Source organism: Bubalus bubalis, chromosome 2 (genome assembly GCF_019923935.1).
Source record: "Bubalus bubalis isolate 160015118507 breed Murrah chromosome 2, NDDB_SH_1, whole genome shotgun sequence".
Lineage (NCBI taxonomy): Eukaryota > Metazoa > Chordata > Mammalia > Artiodactyla > Bovidae > Bubalus > Bubalus bubalis.
In genome coordinates this window covers 123,127,982-123,148,551 of record NC_059158.1, presented here as the reverse complement: position 1 = coordinate 123,148,551, position 20,570 = coordinate 123,127,982, and the positions used below count along the sequence as shown (strand labels likewise).

Sequence of the window (20,570 nt, the reverse complement as noted above, 5' to 3'; positions counted from 1 at the left end):
AGGTTATTCTCTGTCTCTTCATCCTGGGACAGACTTCCTCAAGGGCCATGGCCACAATGCCTTGATTTTAGCAACCTCTTCCTGTCTATACCCTTGTCTATACCACCTAAATGATGTATTACGTGACTACTTGGGTGCTTTCTATTTGTTAGTCCCTCCAACTAAGTCTGTAAGCTCTTTAGTAAGGACCTCATCTTGAATCCTCCATTCCATGCTCCCACTGATCCTACTCTGGCACAGCAGGGCATTCTGCATATAGTAGGTGCTCAATAAAATTCTTACTGAGAGACTCAATGAGCAAATAAGTGAAGGAATAAGGAAAGTAGGAAAGAAGAGAGGGAGAGTGGGAGGGAAGAAGGACAGAAGAAAGGAAAAGGAAGGAAGGGAGGGAGGGTGGGAGGAAATAAGGAAGATCACTCTGGTTTTTGCAAAGACTAACTGGAACTTAAATGGCTGACAAAGTTGGTGCTCCTTCTTTGCCCTCATTTCTTACTCTTCCTGAAAAGATAGATAAAGACTATCTTTTCAAAATTTTTATTCCTTGAGCACATCATGACTTGAGCTAACGTAAGTAAAATTTTCAAACAATACAAAATAGTGAAAGTATTAGAAATGTTTACCGAACATTTACTATGTCCTCACAATAGTCCCTGCTCTTGAGAGGCTTACAGTTTAGTTGGGAGGTAAAAGTAAATGCACATGAATTCTTCAGCCAGTGATCTAGTGGTTGGCACTTAAGATCTGGAGACACATCTGGAATCCCAACATGACCTGGATCAACTACTAGAAAAATTACATACAAAAATGATATCTTGTCAAATATATATTTACCACCACCCTGTGTTTCCTCAGCTATAAAACAGGGACACACATCTCATAGAACATTATAAGAATTAATATACCTAAAATTCTTGGCAGAGTACCTGAGCGTGGTTAGTGCTCAATAAATATTGCCCATATTATTACTGCTAAACATAAAATTTTTATTGAGCATCTGTCATGGATCAGTTATTAAGAACTTCAGGTATTGGATTATCTCAGCTTTCTCTTGATTGTCGGTTTCTCCCTTCATACTGTGCCATTTTCACAAGCAAATAAACATGCTCAAGTGTCTCCCATCTTTAAGACTTTGTGTGATGTGACCCCAGCCTACCTCTCTGAATTCAGATCATGATGCCCTTCCCACTGGGGACAGGGGCAAAAGTTTGGCCAGTGTATTCAAGATGATGTCTCTAAAGAGCTTGTGGTCCAATTGGCTCACAAGTCTAATTTAAAGAAAGCAAAGAAAGCCAACACACAGGCATGCCATGTTTAGATGCAAACTCAAATAACACAAGTAGAAAGAGGTGGAGGGAGTTAAGGAGACCTCGCAGGAGAGCAAGAAAGGAAAGGATCACACCTATATTGTTCTCCTCTGCACACTCAGCATATAACACAGTGCCTGGTATACAATACAATAAATATTTGTGGGACAAATGAATGACACATGCATTAATGAATAAATGGTGTGATTTTCTGCCCTACTGGAGCTCACACCCTGGTTGGGGAGGCTAACAATAAAGAAATATTTGTATGAAACATGATGGCCAGGGTATGTACATTCAAGATAGTTTAAGGGTATACAGGCAAGAATTATCAATTCTGCTTGGGAAGAGGTTAGGGAAGACTTTGGACAAGGGACTTCACTGGGAACTGAAGGATAATTAGGCAGGGCAGATGAGGGGGGACAGTCATGCCAGGTTGAAGACACTGCAGTGCTGATGAATGAAGAGTGGGATTCACTGCTGGTGGAGAGTCATCAAAGTAGCAGATAAGACAGTGTGTGATCAAGTGTCAAACTGTATGTGTGACCACTAGGGCTTTGGGATATGAGAAGGTGGAGTTGGTTAGTTGGCACATAGTAGACTGTCAGTGGATATTGGTGAAAGGAAAGCAGGCTGGATTATTAAGGGCAATTTGGGGCAGATTGAGCCATTACTGAGCCTTGAAATGTAACACTACAGTCTAAATGGAAGGTATTATGCTAATAAAGGTCATAATTAATATTAATGAGAAGACGGTCACTGATGATGATGTTGGTCCCTCCAGGGGGAGCAAAAGCTGGGAGATGAGAAGGTGTGTTTAGCACTCTAGCAGGCTACTCTGTCTAACTCTGCCACATAGAAGGGAGGGAGGGAGGGCAGGGGAAGGACCTCATCATGACTCATGTGGCTGGTGGGGAGGAGGCTGCCAGCTCTCCCCCTGCTCTAGCTGCTGCTTTCCCTGCCCTTGGTAGAGGTCTGGCCTTGGGAAATGACCCTCCTCCCTGCAAGTCTATAGTTGCTTCCAGGAATGCTGATCCCCTGGAAAGGTTGCTTTGTCTGAGGTCTGCGAAAGCAAAAGCCTGAGTAGCAAACATTTGCTCCTCCTTTCTTCTTCCCTGCCCAAATCCTGCAGGGGCAAAAGCACTAGAACTAGGAGATGGTGGTCCGCAGGGCTGAGGAACTCAAACTGAATGTATACCTCAAAAATGTTTGTCCAGGTGGAACCAGTGACTGAAAACACTGGACAGTCTTGATCGAGGGCAGGAAGCCAGAGCAGGGCAGTCTCAGGGGAATGTGGAACAGATGGTGTGGTCCTTCTCTGCTTTCCAGAAAGATAGGATGTGTGGATGATCTCAGGGTCTCCCTGTTTTTGAAATAAATCCACTTTTCCCACCATACATGGGCTTCCTGCCCACATATTTCACTTGAGAAGTAGTCTTAAGTGTGATGGTGGAGGTCCAAAGTATTATTAGTTAATAATGATTGTGAACGTTTACTGATCCAGCTATTGTTCTAAGGCCTTTGTATTAATTAACTCATTTAATCTCTCAATGGGGCTCCTCGGTGACTCAGTGGTAAAGTATCTACCTGCAGTGCAGGAGATATGGGTTTGATTCCTGAGTTGGGAAGATTCCCTGGAGAAGAAAATGGCAAACCACTCCAGTACTCTTGCCTGGGAAATCCCATGGACAGAGGAGCCTGATGGGCTACAGTCCATGGGGTCGCAAAAGAGTAGGACATGACTTAGCAGCTAAATAACAACAACAACAGGAAACACAGAGGCTGAACAGGTAATGAGCACTCTGCTAATCACAGGTAACATTTGGACATAGTTGCTTCCAGCATTGACCATGCAGTCCATGACATGACTTAGCTACTAACAAAAAACAAATCTCGATAACTTGAAAGGGACATCTGTCATTCCCATTCTACACACATGGGGACTGAGGCTCAGGGAGGTGAAGCAATTTGCCCAAGGTCACACAAGACAAGAAGTTGCGGAGCCAAGACTGGAACCAGGCACTGTAGCTCCTCGAATCACTGTGGCTCCTCAGTTCTAGAGGTGGCCTTAGGGAAGGGAAGAGAGGACTCCTAGGACCCAGCCAACCAGTAAAGAACATGGCCGGGAGCTAATGGCCAGTGCTATGTTCACTGCCAGGTTCTTAGAGCCCCTTATCCAGGTGGGAGAAGTCCAGCTCTGTTACATGAGCAGAGGACTGGGCAAGCACTTCACACTTTTAAACCCTCTGTCTTCTCATCTGAACAATGGAGAATGATTGCTGATCTGCAGGACTGTTGGGAGGAGTAAGTGAAGCAGCACATGCAAGTGCCTGATGCATCATAGTAGGTGCTCAATAAATGAGCCCAGTCTCCCTCTTCTCACCTGGGTCAAGTTTGCTTCAAGCTAGATTCAGTCATCTTTTCCACAAATCTGTAGTGAAGGCCTACCAGGTGCCAGATTTTCTGCTATGCCCTGGGAGAGACACCAATGAAGGAAGAGGCTGGACCCATGTGAAGTGGAGAGGGGGAATGACCCAGAGGTACCAGAAAGAAAAAAAAATGAAATTTTAAGTAACCCACGACAACGCAATACCTGATAAATGAATGTTCTCCTCAAAAGCAACAGCCTCAGGAAGGCGAATCCGTTCCAGAGACACGGAGGCTCTGCCAAACACTGACATCAGCCACTGACTTTCCTCCCAGGCATTCCATCCTGGTGAATTCTCCTGTCAGGATGACTGCCTTTTAGGAAAACGAAGGCTTGGAGCAGGAAACAATATGCCCAAAGTCATATGCAGGGCAAGAGCAGAACCAGAAAACAGAGCTTTTGATTTCTGAACTGGAGGTCTTCCCAATTCTCTAAATTAGGTGTCACAGCTTTGGCTCAGAATGGCTTTGGACTATTTTTTTTTTTTTTTAATAACTCGACCCAGGTCAGTAGGACCAGAAACTGGGAATGTCCAAAGGAATCTGTCTGTGGATCTACCTGGCAGTGGCAGGATAGGAATGAAGCTGAGTGCACCAAGGTTACCACCAAGGGCTGGGTGCCAGGGATCTGGATTTAAATGAACTTTATACAGAGTACAAGGGCAGGCCATTCTTTGCGTGGAAGAGAAGAGTCGAGAGTAGTCTATTCTTTTTTTCTTTCGGCTATCCGGCAAGCAGCAGGCAGGATCTTAGTTCTCAAATCAGAGATTGAAACCACGCCCCCTGCAGTGGAAGCGCATAGTCCTAACGGCTGGACTCCCAGGGAAGTCTCGCTAGTAGACTCTTGTATTGGGGGTTTTCAGCTTTTCAGAGTCATTAAAAGAGCTGGTGGGCTGGTTTTCCGGTACCTCTTTGGCAGCTTGAAGTACTCCGGTTAGGTGTGCGAAGACCCTGAAGTGAGATTTATTCCATTCTGAAGACGTAACTCCGAAGAGCTTTCAGAAAGTTCTTCTCTCCTGGGCTTAAGGGACTGAGATTCTCCTTGACTAAGTCTAGTCCTGCTTGCAGGCAGGGGGTGGATTAGGTGATCCCCGAAGGACCTTGCTGGCATCGGGATTCCGGGCGTCTTCGTGGCCCTGTGGACGTGCCTGTGTGCGCCCGTAAGTGTGTGGCGGGTGGGAGGCGCGTGAGTGTGGCCTCTGGTGGGTGTGCCTGAGAAGCTAGGTCCCGGCTGAGCCCGCGGCGCCCACTTGTGGCTCCCAGGCGCCGCCAGGAGGAACCGCGCCTTTGCCGCCTCTGCCTGGGACGCCGCCCGATAGGAGGAGGACAGAAGGCTGATGACATGAGGGCGCCGTCTCCCAAGTGATGGCAGCGCGCGCTGCTTCCTCGCCGCCTCCGCCGCTCAGCCCCGGACTCCTTACGTCAGGGTAGCTGGGTCCCCCCTCCGCGCGGCAGCCAGCGAGCAGCGGGAGAGCAGAGCAGAGCGCGCCGCGGAGCCCGAGCGCCCTCCCTGCGCGCTGATCCCTGCTGAGTCCAGCCGAGCCGGGCAGGAGGCAGCGCGAGCCCTCGCGGGACTCCGCCTTGCCACCCAGTGCTCCCTGGCCGCAGCCGCCGGGACCCGCTGGGCGCCGGGCTCGTCCTGTGCGCTCCCCGCCATGCGTGCTGGGCTCCGGGGCTCTCCTGAGCAGTCCCAGCGCGGTGGGCACCGGCGCCTGGGCCAGGGTGCCTCTCGCTGAAGTAGTTGCGCGCCCAGAGGAAGGGGTCGCCACGTCGGGGGCGCGACCAGGACCCGCGGAGTCCGCCCCCGAGCGCGGGGAGCGGGGCCGCCTGCGCCGCCCGACCATTACCTCCCCGGGCGGCAAGGAGGAGCTGGTGGCGGTTGCCTCCCGGCTGTGGCAGCGGCGGCGCCGCGCCTGCCTGGCGGCCGTCGGCGTGCTCCTGGCCATGGCGCTGGGGCTGCTTATCGCCGTGCCGTTGCTGCTGCAGGCGGCGCCCCCCGGCGCGGCGCACTACGAGATGATGGGCACCTGCCGCATGATCTGCGACCCCTACACCGCCGCACCCGGTGCGGGGCCCGCGGGCGCCAAGGCTCCGCCGCCGGGACCCAGCACTGCCGCGCTGGAAGTCATGCAGGACCTGAGCGTCAACCCTCCGCCCCCTTTCATCCAGGGACCCAAGGGCGACCCGGGGAGACCTGGCAAGCCGGGACCGCGGGGCCCCCCGGGAGAGCCGGGCCCACCTGGACCCCGGGGTCCCCCGGGGGAGAAGGGCGACTCTGGGCGGCCCGGGCTACCTGGCCTGCAGCTGACGGCGGGCGCGGCAGGAGGTGTCGGGGTGATGGGTGGCGGAACCGGGGGCGGCGGTGACTCTGAGGGCGAAGTGACTGGCGCGTTGAGCGCCGCCTTCAGCGGTCCCAAGATCGCCTTCTATGTGGGTCTTAAGAGCCCCCACGAAGGCTACGAAGTGCTCAAATTCGACGACGTGGTCACCAATCTCGGCAATCACTACGACCCTACTACGGGCAAGTTCAGCTGTCAGGTGCGTGGCATCTACTTCTTCACCTACCACATCCTCATGCGCGGCGGCGACGGCACCAGCATGTGGGCGGACCTCTGCAAGAATGGCCAGGTCAGTGACACCCCCGCTTCCCCTCCACCCTCGCAAGTCCCCGCGGACCCTCGTTCCCACCCAGCGCCCCAAAGCTCCTGAGAACTCAGTCTCTTTCTCCCCGTTGGGAGGGAGCGCACCGCAGCATCGCGTCTCCCAGTGCGTCCTGGTCGCTTTTGCCCGGTAGCTCCGGAGGTTGGGTTCCCTACTACACAAATTGCACTCCCCTGCTGTTTGCATTGCCGCCTGAAGCCCCATGGGGTTCCCGGAAACCTCATTCTTCTTTATCTCCCTGTGCGCCCCATTCTCCCCTGTGCCCTCCCCGTCTCCCTTCTTCTTGGCCCTGGCCCCTGGTTCCCCCTCTTCCCTACTGGGTCAGTGTCCCCGAAGCCCTCTGCCTCCCTTCTTCCCAGATCTGGCGACTGTGGAGACTAGGGGGCAGGGAAGGAGTTGGCTAAGTTGGAGAGAGAGCGTGGAGCCTGGGTGGGAGCGTGGACCCTTGAGGGGCAGGCGGAAGGCCGGCCAGGGGGCATGCCACGTGGGGGGTCGGGCAAGGGCCCAGGTAGAGGTATTCGAGCCCACCCGCTCTGATGGCTTGCCCCCAGGTCCGGGCCAGCGCCATCGCCCAGGATGCGGACCAGAACTACGACTACGCCAGTAACAGCGTGGTGCTACACCTTGATTCGGGGGACGAGGTGTATGTGAAGCTGGACGGCGGAAAGGCGCACGGAGGCAATAACAACAAGTACAGCACCTTCTCGGGCTTTCTTTTGTACCCGGATTAGAGGAGCAGGGAGCGTGAGGTGGGGTGGCTTCAACCCGCCCTATCCCCGTGGGGGCGCTCTGTTCCCTGGCGAGGACCACTCTCGCTTCGTGACACTTCCTGACATCGTTGGAAAAGACACACCCCCGCTGTCCTTCCTGCCCAGCTTCCGACCTCCGTGTGTCTGTGACTCGCCACGCTCCTGGCTGTGCTCCTGGTTCCTGGCCCCAACCCGGGGCGGTAGAGCGGGATGCCCAAGTGGAGAAATGAGCGTGAACCTGAAACCCCAGCCAGGGAGGCGGCAGCGCAGACTTTGCAGAGCTGATTGGACTGGACAGGCCCCAGCGGGATGCCTGAGTGCTTCCAGTCCCCCTCCTCCTCCGAGAGCCCTGAGACTGAGGGCTCCCAGCTCTGGCCACCGAGGTAGGCCAAAGCGAGCACAAGCTCCCTGGGGTGTCCTTCTTTGTGACCTGAAATACTTGTGCAAATGTCCCTGTCCATTAGCTGAAATCCCACCTTCAGCAGAATCCCAGCAATCAGAAAATCCATCTCTACACCGCACTCCCGCCTCAGACCTACCGCGATGCATTAAATTATGTTTCTAGACTATGGACTCTCGATGTCTATGTCAGCCTAGTCCCGGGACCAGGCCTCCAGATGTTCACCTTGACATAAAGACCGGAACTGGGCCCTGAATTGCTCCATCTCTACCCCAGTTGCCAGCCACTGCCTTGTCTGTGCTGCCTGGGAAGGTGAAAAGATGTGGGGAGATGGGAGGGTAGCCTCTCACCCTTTAGGTTGCATCTCTGCCGGGCTGGGCTGCAGCCTTGAATTGACCAGAGGAGGGCAGGAGGAAGAATTAGAGGGTGACAGAAGACAGAGGTTGGATTTTCAGTTTCCTAGCCTTGTGGGAGGAAGTAGAGGCCTGGAGTTTCTGGAGAAGGAAAGGGAAGAGGAGGCATTTCTGCAAAATGAGAGGGATGAAGGAGGTATTTGCCATCAGATGATCTCTGCGATCTCCTAAAAGTCAATAGAGAAATCCCTGAGGAAACACACCCACTCGGGCATGTAATGCACTCAGCACATCAGCTTACACTAGCTGGGTCCATAATCTCCAAGTCAATTGCCTGCTACACTGAGGCAATTGTATGGACCATCCAACTCCCTGAATTCACCCAGAGGTGTGTGGTAAATGAGATAGACTCTCCCCTTTGTAGTGGGACACCCCCCTTAGGGGGTCTTTCTATGTGCGTGGTGGTATGAGGCACCTGCTCTGAACCTGACTGCATTTGTTTGGCCCTTCCCTTTCCTTTCCTTCACTGTTACACACACACACACACACACACACACACACACAGGTTAAGAAAACACTCCACATGGTGTTTTTGTTTTTTCACTTTTTTTGTTCTGTTTTTAGATTATTGCGTTCCAATGAACAGTACGTTATCTACAAAATAACTAGTTAGCAACCTGTTAGTATTCACGGAACTCATTTTGACCAGCTGTTTGCAGAGAAATGTGAATATGTACACAGAGGCAACCCTGGAGTGTGCTACCTATGTCGAACTGGATATGCACACACACACCCCACGTGGATATAATGTGGTTGTCATCTCTAATCCATGTTACACAGGTGCACACACACACATATTCATAGACTCGTGTCAGTGTGGTGTGTGACATATTCGTGGCTCTATGTCTGCTCCCAAATTGCAATGTGCTCAACTTTAGTTCCTGGAAGATGCTGAAATTTGTGATTCTGATTTAAAAGACAATTATACCCCCTGCCTTGAGTCTTGTCTCTGTCGCTATTCCTCTTTATGCTCTTGTTTTATTTGAATAATGTTTTATTGTCATTCACTTGAATATTAGCAATGATTGCATCTGCTTCAAGTCTAGGCATAAACTGCTCAAAGATATCGAGGAGGAAAACAATATCCATATGCAAACCATCACCCTCCCAGTTCCAGCCCAAATGAACCGCAGTTCCCCACCCACCCCACCCCAGTGATTGTGGAACCCAAAGCCAGCTGAGCCCAGGAACTGGGGAGGGCAGAGTTGATCCCATCTACAGTGGCGTACGTATCAATTTCTGATGCCTTGTCGATTGTATCATCCAGAAATGCGATTAAAACCAAATATATGAGACCCAAATGAAGTCTAATTGCTATGGATCTGCAATCCCCAGCGGGCCCCTAATCCTTTTTGACTTATTCCTCCCCTTCCTCCGATGAGATGGAGCTTAGACACAAAGCCCTCGGTTTAAATTTCAAAAATTAAAATTGACATGCAGCGGTGGCTTTCCTGGGAGCAGGAGGAATTTCTAAGGAGGTGCCGGAGCCCAGCTTTATCCTCTGCATTAAGAAGCAATTTGTACTTCTAACAAAACCCCCACCACTTCCCTTTGGTGGAAGGGCAGTTGAAACGCCTTTCCCGGGTCTGGTTGTTCACAATACTTAGACAAATTTGAATCTGAGATTCCTCCATCTGTATTCCCTGGTGCAGCCGGGCTTCTTGCAATTCTAATGCCCGGGATGCTGGGAGGTGCTGCCAGAGGTGTCAGCTGCTAAGAGGATGATAGATTGATGAGGCAACGGGCGGGGGACGCAGCCGATGGCAAGAGCTTGCCAGCTCAGGAGCAATCTCTCCCTGTATCTATACGCTCTCTGTGTTCCAGGCAGACCCCTCATGACCCAGGGTCTACAATCCCATTATCTTCATGGAGGTCTCCCTTTCCCTGGAGGAAAGGATGGGGAGACCTCTGCCACCTCTGTGTACCATCAGTCTTGGGGTACATGTGAAATGAAAGAAATTACCTGCCCCAGACACTTTTCCTTTTTGTCTCTAGTTAGTTTGAGAATTATTGTCAATCAGTTGTAAAGTATCATTTTAAGTCCCTAATTGCTTTTGAGTCCATTTTCTGTTTTTAGGTTGGGATTGTCACCTTGGCATCTCCCTGGAAGTAGGTTTTATTCTTTCCATTTGGGAGGTGGAGAAATTAGGATTCAGAGAGATCTAGTGCCTTGCCTGTGTTCATAAAGTTTGTAAGAGACTGAGTCCACACTTGAACTTAGACCTCCAGGCTGTGCCACTGCCTGACTACATAGATGGAACCTGTTCACCTCTCAGAGCTCCCAGGTGTTTGAGAGGAGAGCACACAGGTGGACACATTTCTTACTCCTTTCTCTGATTTTGGGAGTCTCAGCATCCTTCAAAGAGTCAGATGAGATGAACCAGCCTGATTCTTTGACTCCAGCTGCCCCTAGAGGACACCCCAGGCTCCTGGACAATTTGGCTGAACTTCCTGTCTTGGGGTCAGTGCTGGAGGCAGGACCATTTGGTCACCAAGTCCTGGTGCTCATGTTTTCCTGTGTGTCTCCCAGAAACCCCACCACCATCCTTCTCCTTAGGGGCCACTGACCACCTTCTTCTCTAATAGCTCTCCCTTCTTTCTCTTGTTGGTGGAGAAGATTTAGCTGAAGTGAGCATGGCTGTCCCTGATTGCTGAGAGGTCCTTTTCTCATTCCCAAAGTCCACATCTAGGTGGCTAATTATTTTCAGGACTGCCTGAGAGTGTGAGATACACACCCGACCCTGGAAACTCAGATAGAAGTGATTCCATCTGCTACATCTTCCTCCTATCTATGTGAGCAGATGGCTCTTTTGGGCGTCCAAGAAGAAACATCTAGGCCCCCCTCTGCATAGAGTTAAGATGACACCTTAGAGAGGTCATATTGTTGCTTTAAACTTCAGTGACCAAGCATTCCTATCGGACAAATATTTTTTGAATTCTCATCCCCAATATGTGTATTTGACTTATGAATAATTTATGTATACCACTGTCAAGCCATACTTTAAAAATTCTTTTTGTGTTTATGTTCGTTAAAGGCTCTCCACATTCAAGTGTATGTATGTTCTGGCTGGCTAACCGAGTTTGGAGATAAGTCTCCTCTCACTGCAACTGAAAAAACCAAGGGTTAATCCATGTGTTTCACTTCAACTTGCCATTTTTTCTAAAGCTTGGGCAAAAATACGTTCTTTTATGAGTCCCAGGGGAGTCTGTGCACGCTAATTCTTTGAGTGCACAGTTTCAATCCATACTTTAAGTATCGTTGTTGTTTAGTTGCTAAGTTGTGTCCGACTCTTTTATGACCCCATGGACTATAGCTTGCTAGGTTCCTCCATCCATGGGATTTCCCAGGCAAGAACACTGGAGTGGGTTGCCATTTCTTTCTCCCGGGGGTCTTCCTGACCCAGGAACCAAATCTGCATCTCTTGCATTGGCAGGCAGATTCTTTACCACTGAGACACTAGGGAAGCCACTTTTAAGTATTAGAAATGCTTTATTTTCCCCCTCTTTTTTTTAGACTAGACATAAACAGAAGTAACATTTCAATCTTTTCTTCTCTCATCTGATTTTGAAGACTAATATTGGCATTGGAACCAAATCCTGGAATCAGGATGGATTGGGGGTGGGGGCAAGGTCTCTCCCAGGGACTTTCTGGATGTTGGGGAGGATGAAGTTGACAGGTGGAAATGTGAAATTCTAGAGGCATGTTTTAGTCTTGTTATTGCTATACTCTTCAGTCAACAAGGGTGTTCCACAAAGGAGCATGGGTTGAAGTAAATGATAGAAGCATTTAAAAAATTAAATTCTGTCACAAGAATTTGAAAAATACCCAAAAGTAAACAGAAAAGTGCAATGATCTCCACGTGCCTGTCTTAACTTTGACACTTACGCACTGTGGCCGTGACCAACCAGGCAGAACTACAGTTTTTATGGATGGAACCCTCACGATGTGCCAAAAATTGGTGCTCAGACAGTTGTTTCCTCACCACATCCCTCTGAAGTAGGTATTGCTATTGTCCCACTTTACAGATGAGGAAACTGAGGTGCAAAGAGATACAATGACTTGCTCAAGGCTGGGGCCAGGACTGGCACTGAAGTCTGTTGGAGCCTGGAGATCAAACTCTGGGAATATAGGTGGGGCAGGGTGGTGAGACCTCAAAGACAGACTACAAGGAAGGCACACGGAGACGAGCAAGGGTCCCCATCAGACACTCCAGAGGTGAAGCCACCTTTTGTGGAGCCACCTGAGTATCTGCGGTCTCCTCATAGTGTAATCAGTTTGTTTCCAGGCTTCTCACTCTCTTCCTTCTTACTCTTTCATGTACCAGTCATGCTGTTCCCTGCACTTGGAATCCTTTCCCCTGGGTTAGCTCCCACCCCTCCTTCAGGGCTCAGCTGACACATCACTTCCAGTAGCCTCCTAGCCTCAACCTGATGCCCCTTCCCCTAAGGACTGATCTTCCTTTCATGGTGCTTGCCACAAGGCTGTAAGCACACGTTCAGGTTGCCTGTCTTCCCCATGGACTTCAGGCTTCACAAGGCAGACCTATCATCGGTGTCAGTCACCACTGAAACCCACACCCCAGCTCCAGGATTTAGAATGTGCCTGGTAACCAGTAGGTGCTCAATAAATATTTGTAAAGTGGATGGATAGATGGATGCGGAAAGCCTAGGGTAGATTAATTAGATTAAATTAAATAAGGTAGATTAGATTAAATCAGGATAGATTTAAGAAAGATCTCGAGTGTCTGACTTTACAGCAGGATCAGAGGGGATCTCTTTTAACCAGTGGGTCCCCATCCATCTCCACTTCTGGCCCTGAGTTCTTAAGGTTTGGGTGAGTGGTGAGGACTACAAAGGAGCATTTATTGCAACCTTCAAGGCCCCAGTTACATGTCTTGAGATCAGGAGAACCATCCAATGGACATGAAATGATGACTACTGCCCACTGGGGCTTCTGGGCTGATTTAATTTTTTAATTGATTAATTAATTAATTTGGCTGCATCAGGTCTTAGTTGTGGCACATGGGATCTTGGGTTGTGATGTGTGGATTCTCTAGCTGTGGCAGGTGGGGTTAATTGCTCTGTGGCATGTGGAATCTTAATTTCCTGACCAGGGATTGAACCCATGTCCCCTGCATTGTAAGGCAGATTCTTAACCACTGGACTACCAGGGAAGTTTTCTGCTGGGCTGATTTAGGTCCCCTCCCCCTAGGGCCTCCAGGATGTCCCTAAGCTTTCTGTGGATGCTTGGGCAGTAGCCCCACTTCCAGCGGGGTCCCTCACTTGATGCTTCTGCAGTCAGGATGCTTTTATTTTCTCTGAATAGAAAACATCTTTTGAAAAATTGTAGATGCAATCTGCACTTGCAAAAAGTGTAAACAATATACAGAAATATAAGACAGAAAATAAAATTTCCCTCTCTCGTTATGCAATCTCCTTCCCAGAGGTAATTTCTGTTAACAGCTTGGTTTGTATTCTTCCTGACTTTTCAAATGTACATGTACGTGGATTTGTTCATGAAGAATATAAAACTCTAAACACTGGCAGTTCTGCACCTGCTCTTTCCTCCGATGATCGCCCTTGAACAATGCTAAGGGGCAGTTTGTGCCGAACCCTTTCCCCTTTACCCTGAGGTGCATACCATTGCCCATAGACGATGGATTTAGATTGGTTAAACAGACCTTCCATCATTGGATCTGGAAGCTGTTTCTGATATCCCTGCTCTAACAGAGGAACCTGCTAACAGGATTGTTCTTCCATTTAGATACAGGTTTCTGCTCTCATGTGGGAAAATCCTGCCTTATTTTCAAAGCAATGTGGACAATGTCTCTAATTTTCAGATGTTTCAAGTGGGTTCCCTCCTTCTGTTCTCACTGTCTACCTCTTGGTATGTTACTTACACACCCAGCAACTCTTCCCATGGGAATTAGTGAATGAGGGAACGAGATCAACTCCCTCCAGCCCAGTTTCGCCCCTGTTGGCCCAGGATAGAAGGGAATTCCTTCCACTCGGCTACTCAGTTGTGTCCCTAGGCCCCAGCCTGAGGTTTGGAGAATGACCATCCCCCCTTCTCTTCTCCCTTTCTTTCTTGGAGTTCCCATGTCCAGGGCTGGGTGCTGCTGCCTCTCCCTCAAGCACTGCACTTGGAAGGAAGCAGGGGAGAGTGGGAGGGCGGGGCATTCTGCTCTGATGCCTGGTGACTCCAGGCCAGCTGAAAAGACTGACACAGGCACAGGGATGCCAGGCCACACTGGGCATCTGACGTGTGCCCTGGAACCAGGCTGAGCAGTGGGCAGCAGCCAAGTGTACCAAAATAGCTCAGCCCTTTAAAAGTAACCAGGTCACAACACAGAGTGGAAAGAGAAAATAAAAAAGAAAAAAAAAAGTGGTTTTAACCTTTTTTTTTATTTTTAATTGAGCTGATCCTTTATCTTTATTATCTTGCTTGATATCAACAAGGAAGGAAAATGAGGGTTGGCAAGTTAAATAGATCCAATTGAAGCACAGAGAGGTTTAATGATTTGCCCAAGATCACACAGCAAGGAAATGCCCAAGTTTGCAGCTTTGGTCTGTTTCTCTGACTCAAAGGCCAGATTACTTCTTGTAATCTAGTGCGCCACCTCTCATTCTGGTGCTCATCATGTAACCTGTTTGAGCCACCTATTTCCTTTTCCATAAAATGCCACCTATTCTATAAGACTTCTGGAAGGAGTGAATGAGTTAATGGATGTCAGCCATGTTAAAGGGAAAGTGAAAGAAAGAGAGTGAAGTTGCTCAGTTGTGTCCGACTCTTTGTGACCCCATGGGTCACTCTTTGTGACTGTAAAAGTTCTTGATAAAATTTGGTTATTATCAGCATTTAAATATTTGGTTTGAAAATGTCACTTTTTCACTGATAGCACCTGGCAACTTTTCTAAGCTACTGATATTCAGTGGAACTCAACAATGGTCTTTGAAGTTGGATTCAAATCCACCTTTACTATAAACTGCCTCTGCAATACTTTGACAGATATTTAATTTGCTGAGCCTCACGTTCTCCATCTGTAAAATGGGGCCAGTGCTCCTACCACATGGGTGGTTCATTTCAGTTTAGTAGCTCAGTCATGTCCGACTCTTTGCGACCCCATGAATTGCAGCACTCCAGGCCTCCCTGTCCATCACCAACTCCTGGAGTTCATTCAAACTCATGTCCATCGAGTCTGTGATGCCATCCAGCCATCTCATCCTCTGTCGTCCCCTTCTCCTCCTGCCCCCAATCCTCCCCAGCATCAGTCTTTTCCAGTGAGTCAACTCTTCACATCAGGTGGCCAAAGTATTGGAGTTTCAGCTTTAGCATCAGTGAGGAGACACCCCTCGTCCAAGGTAAGGAGCAACGGCTGCACTTTGCCGGAGCAGCCATGAAGAGATACCCCACGTCCAAGGTAAGAGAAACCCAAGTAAGACGGTAGGTGTTGCGAGAGGGCATCAGAGGGCAGACACAATGAAACCATAATCACAGAAAACTAGTCAATCTAATCACATGGACCACAGCCTTGTCTAACTCAATGAAACTAAGCTATGCCCTGTGGGGCCACCCAAGATGGGCGGGTCATGGTGGAGAGATCTGACAGAATGTGGTCCACTGGAGAAGGGAATGGCAAACCACTTCAGTACTCTTGCCTTGAGAACCCCATGAACATGGGTGGTTGGGGGGATTAAATGAGATAACTCAGTATGGGGCACAGAGTGAGTGCTTGAAACCTGGGGATGGTAGGTGGTATTGTTGAAATAATTATTAGGGACTGCTCTGTTTTCTCCTGAGGCTGGCACATCTCAGGAAACATCAAACCAAGATTGCCTAGAATGAAAAACAGCAGGATTTCAGTGACAACAGCTGGCATTTACAAGCATGCCAGTGGTACAGGAGGCACCAAGAGCATTTCCCAACATATCTACAGTCCATTCAGGGAGTCTGTGAGGTAAGCATAATTGCACCCATTTCACAGATGAGGAGGTGAAATGGCCATTTTCAATGCTTGTGCATCAGAGCCAGAATTCAAACCAGTATTTTTTTCACTGTTCAGTCCTTGGCTTCCCTGAGAGCCAGAGCCCACGTAGTGAGCATGGCCCCACCTGGTCCCTGTTTGCTGATGTGGATGCAATCATCCTGTGCACATCCGGGGAGGAGGACTCCCTTGTTGACTCCAGGCTAATAAGCCCCTATATAATTGGGCCTGGAGCTCTGACTAAATCTCAGGGCTCTGTTGCACGAATATGCAAACTCCCATTGATGGCCCAGCTCTATCACAGCCTGATTTCAAACTGATGGGTACAACCCAGTGGCTTGAGCCCTCTTCCCATGCATAGTAAGAACATTGACTAATCCCTGTCAAACCTCCTGCAGCTGGGTGGGGGGGAGTGTGGGCTCAGCCCACGGGAGAGGGCACATTGAGGGCACGTTGTCCAGGATGTGGCCTCCTTCAAAGCCTGCTCTGCCTCTGTGAGATCCACATGGCCCTCACGAATCTATGGAAGGCTGGTTTCTTCTTTCATTTCCTGGCTCCAGGTGCATGCTAGGGAGACCCAGGCCCTGCTTGAGGGCACAGAGTCTGATGGGAGAAGCGTGCTGATCTCTGGACTCTGAAAACCAGCTTTACCATGTGTTGCATTCCAGATCTGCTACCTGGGTGTCCACCGTGCAACTAGCACTGCTGCAGGGGACCTGACTGCTACCCTCTTTTTTTAAAAACTTAAAAAAATTTTTTTTTAACTTAAAAAAATTTTTTTTAACTTAAAAAAATTTTTTTAATTAATTTTAATTGGAAGCTAATTACTTTACAATATTATGGTGGTTTTTGCTATACATTGACATGAATCAACCATGGATGTACACGTGTCCCCCATCCTGATCCCCCCTCCCACCTCCCTCCCCATCCCATCCCTCTGGGTTGTCCCAGTGCATCAGCTTTGAGTGCTCTGTTTCATGCATCTAACTTGGACTGGTCATCTATTTCACATACGGTAATATACATGTTTCAATGCTATTCTCTCAAATCATCCCACCCTTGCCTTCTCCCACAGAGTCAAAAAGTCTGTTCTTTGTGTCTCTTTTGCCGTCTCACATATAGGGTCATTGTTACCATCTTTCTAAATTCCATATATATGCGTTAATATACTGGTGACAGGAAAAATAATTATCAGTGGTAACAGCAATGGCATTTCCTTCCATTGTTGAGTACCTGCTGGGAGGCAGGCATGACCTCATTTTAAACTTTCTGCAGCCCTGCAAGATGGGCATTATTTTTTCCATCTCACAGCTGAGGGTGCTAAGATTTGAGAAATTAACTGAATTGTGCTACAACCCTGCATATGAGAAGTGGTGGATTTCCGATTCAAGCCCAGATCTGTCTGCCTCCAACCCCCAACACTGCCCCGCACAACAGAAGTGCTACAGGGTGTGGGAAGGCTGCCCAGGTGGCTTTTCTGGGCATAGGGATCTCCATCTGGAAGTGAGAGGGCCTGGGAAGGGCTGGAATGATCAGGAGGACTTCCTGGAATTGGTGATCTCTTAAATCAGAGTTTGCCCTATAAGGTTTAGTCCTCATCCTTATGGAGCTTGCAATGAGGTTGAGCAGGAAAGACTAACACACCGAACATTTGCTGGTTATTTGTTCATTTTCCCAAGGTATATTGAGTGCTACCCGACTTCCCTGGTGGCTCAGACAGTAAAGAATTTGCCTGCAATGCTGGAGACCTGGGTTCAACCCCTGGGTTGGGAAGGTCGCCTGGAGGAGGAAATGGAAACCCACTCCAGTATTCTTGCTAGGAAGATTCCATGGACAGAGAAGAGACTGGCAGGCTGTAGTCTATGGGGTCGCAAAGAGTTGGACGTGATGGAGTGACTGAGAACACATGAATGCACCCTATGTATATATGGAGCTGGGCCTGGGGTGCAGATGTCCTGAGATGTGTCCCAGTCCTGCAGGAACTTTCGGTGGATGGGAGGAGCCACACCAGGGCCCAGGGCGAGGCATGTATCACCTGCAGCAGGGAAGAGGCAGCACCAAAAGGGACTTGCTAAGCCTAGGGTGGGGCCAGGACACAGGCAAAAACGAAACATGAAACTTCTGTCTCTTGGAAACCTGGGTGGGGGACAGCAGGAGGTTATGGTGTCATTCTTGTGGGGAGGGACCAGCATAGGTAAAGGCGTGGGGTGGGGCTTGCCTCTGTGAGAGGGGTCTCCTGGAACCTGTCTACCTGTGTGTGTGCATGTGTGTGTGTGAAGGTTTATAATGACTAGGACATTTGTGTGTATGATGGATGTGTCTGTATGTGAGTGCTGGTATATACTGGGCGGTGGGAGGGGGTGTGACTGTATCAGTTTTAATGTTGCCATATCTTAAGTTTAAGCCCTTTTTACTCAACACTGGAAAGATGGAATGATTTTATGCTCTAAGTTCACTCCCTCTGCCCTCAACACATTCAGTACATTGTGGCTGACTCTCCTTGAAACTGTTTGGAGTTTTGTATTTGGGTGGGTTGGAGCGTGGGCTATGGTCCTGGGCTGAGGCTGGATGATGGAGGAGTGAGTGGCTGGAGGTTAGGAGGGTCCCTGAATTGCCTAAAGTACCCAAATCCAGATGCCTTGGGAACACATATGCAGATACCTGACATGTAGCAGCAGCAACTTAACATTTTTATTGATTGGATTGGATTTGATAGATACTTTCTAAAGTGCATTGGCAGCTGTTCGCTGTCTCATTTGTACTGACACTTCAGTACCCATGGTCCCCAGCAAGTTGAGATTACAGAGAGCTCCTTTCCATTTGATTTCTGGATGACCTTGATCACTGGGTGTGTTAGTGATTACTTATCCGTTTACTCATAGAGGAGATCTAGGCTAAAATAAGTGAAGTGATTGGTTTGAGGCCACACAGCTGGTTACCAGTCATGTTGGGAATGGCCTTCTAGTCAGATTTTAAGGGCATTTGTTTGCTCAAAGTGGGGTCTGGATGTGTAAACATGAGGAGGTGGGAGTGAGCAGATAGATTCCCACCCCTATTCTAGGCTATTTGGAGCAGCCCCTCTCCTGCATGTATCCCAGCCCTCCAATAGCCCCCTGTATATGTCAACTAAAGCATCTGTCTATCTGTCATCCATCCATCCATCCATCCATCCATTACATACCCATCATTCATGAATTCAATGCATACCTGTGCACCAGGCCCTGTGTAGGTGCTAGGAAGATAGTCTTCACACAGAAAATTCTTGGTCTGTTGACAAAGCTTCTGGAAGCCTCCAACCACCACTTTCTCACTTTATTCAAATAGCTCCATAGTGAGAGAAATAGAAGTAAGGAGCTCACCTATCAGTGAGCTCATCCAGCAAGGAACATAACAGCTTCTGACAAGCCCACTCCTAAGTGACTGGCATCAGAGAACACGGAATTCCCTATGGAAAAGGCAAAAATCATGAGGCCAAGCTCAGGATGTGTCCAATAAATATGTGAGGTGGTTGGAGATCTGGAGCCTCTCATAAGACAAAGCCCGAGGTTTTCCTTGCCACTGAGCAGGAAAAAGGGAGTCTGGGGCACTGCAGGATTCTTGCCTTGAGTTTGGTAGTACCATGTGCCTGGTGTGGGATTTGTCTGAGCCCTTGCTTGGACCTTGGCCACAGGCTCCACCATCCATTCCATTGGCGACTATAACCCTAACCCAATCCTAACCCTAACCCTATCCCAACCCTAACCCTGACCCTAACCTTAACCCTGACCCTGCTGGGAGTGTGCAGATAGTACCTTGCACGCTTGTGTCCCCATATCTGGAGGGTCCTTCCCAGCTCCTATGCTCTCATCAGCATTGTGTTGTGTCTGGCTGCACAGGGTAAAACTTAGGCTTGTGTCTTACTTCTGCTGTTAAGCTAGTGATTGGAGAGGAAGACTTCTTATGGAAATAAAGGAGCAAGCCCTCCACCTAGCCTGGTACACACGTGGCTGAGGGACAGGAGGAGGCGCTTCCACTACTGAGCTCCAGGAGTTAAAGACCATGAGAGCTTGGTTTTAAGACATGTGTTCTGGAGCTTCCCTGGTGGTGCAGTGGATAAGAATCTGCCTGCCAATGCAAGGGACATGGGTTTGATCCCTGGTCTGGGAAGATCCCACATTTTATGAAGCAACTAAACCTGTGTGCCACAACTATTGAACCCACATGCCCAGGACCCATGCTCCGCAACAAGAGAAGCCGCTGCAATGAGAAGTCCCTGCTCACCCCAACTGGAGAAAGTCTGCATGTAGCAACGAAGAATGTTCGCAACCAAAAAAAAAAAAAAAAAAAAAAAAGAGTGTGTTCTGGAGAGCTGGCTAACTAGCCCTCACCACCCACTGCCAGCTGCCCCCTTTCATACTGCTGGATGAATGGGGCTGCCAAGTTAGGGATCCCGTGGCCCCAGCCCTCAAACACCAAGTAATTGTTTCCACCGTGTTAGCTGACAATGATCCATGGGTGTTTGTGGGCAGCTGCTAGGGGCCAGGGGCTCAGCCAGAGTTTTCCTAATTAACTCTCCATTATTCCCATCCCAGGAGGACAGGGCAAAGGAAGTCTGGGCACCACCAAATGGCAGACATCACTCTCAGCTCCTG

The 20,570-nt window shown here is 49.2% G+C and overlaps 1 protein-coding gene across 1 annotated transcript; it reads left to right on the top strand.

The window, feature by feature from the left end:
- Positions 1 to 5,672: 5,672 nt before the first annotated feature.
- On the top strand, positions 5,673 to 7,714 carry C1QL2 (complement C1q like 2). Its single transcript, XM_006057158.3, has 2 exons — positions 5,673 to 6,359; positions 6,944 to 7,714. Exons 1-2 carry the CDS (start codon positions 5,676 to 5,678, stop codon positions 7,121 to 7,123), a joined length of 864 nt encoding a protein of 287 aa, XP_006057220.2. The 5' UTR covers positions 5,673 to 5,675; the 3' UTR covers positions 7,124 to 7,714.
- The last annotated feature ends 12,856 nt before the right edge of the window (positions 7,715 to 20,570 follow it).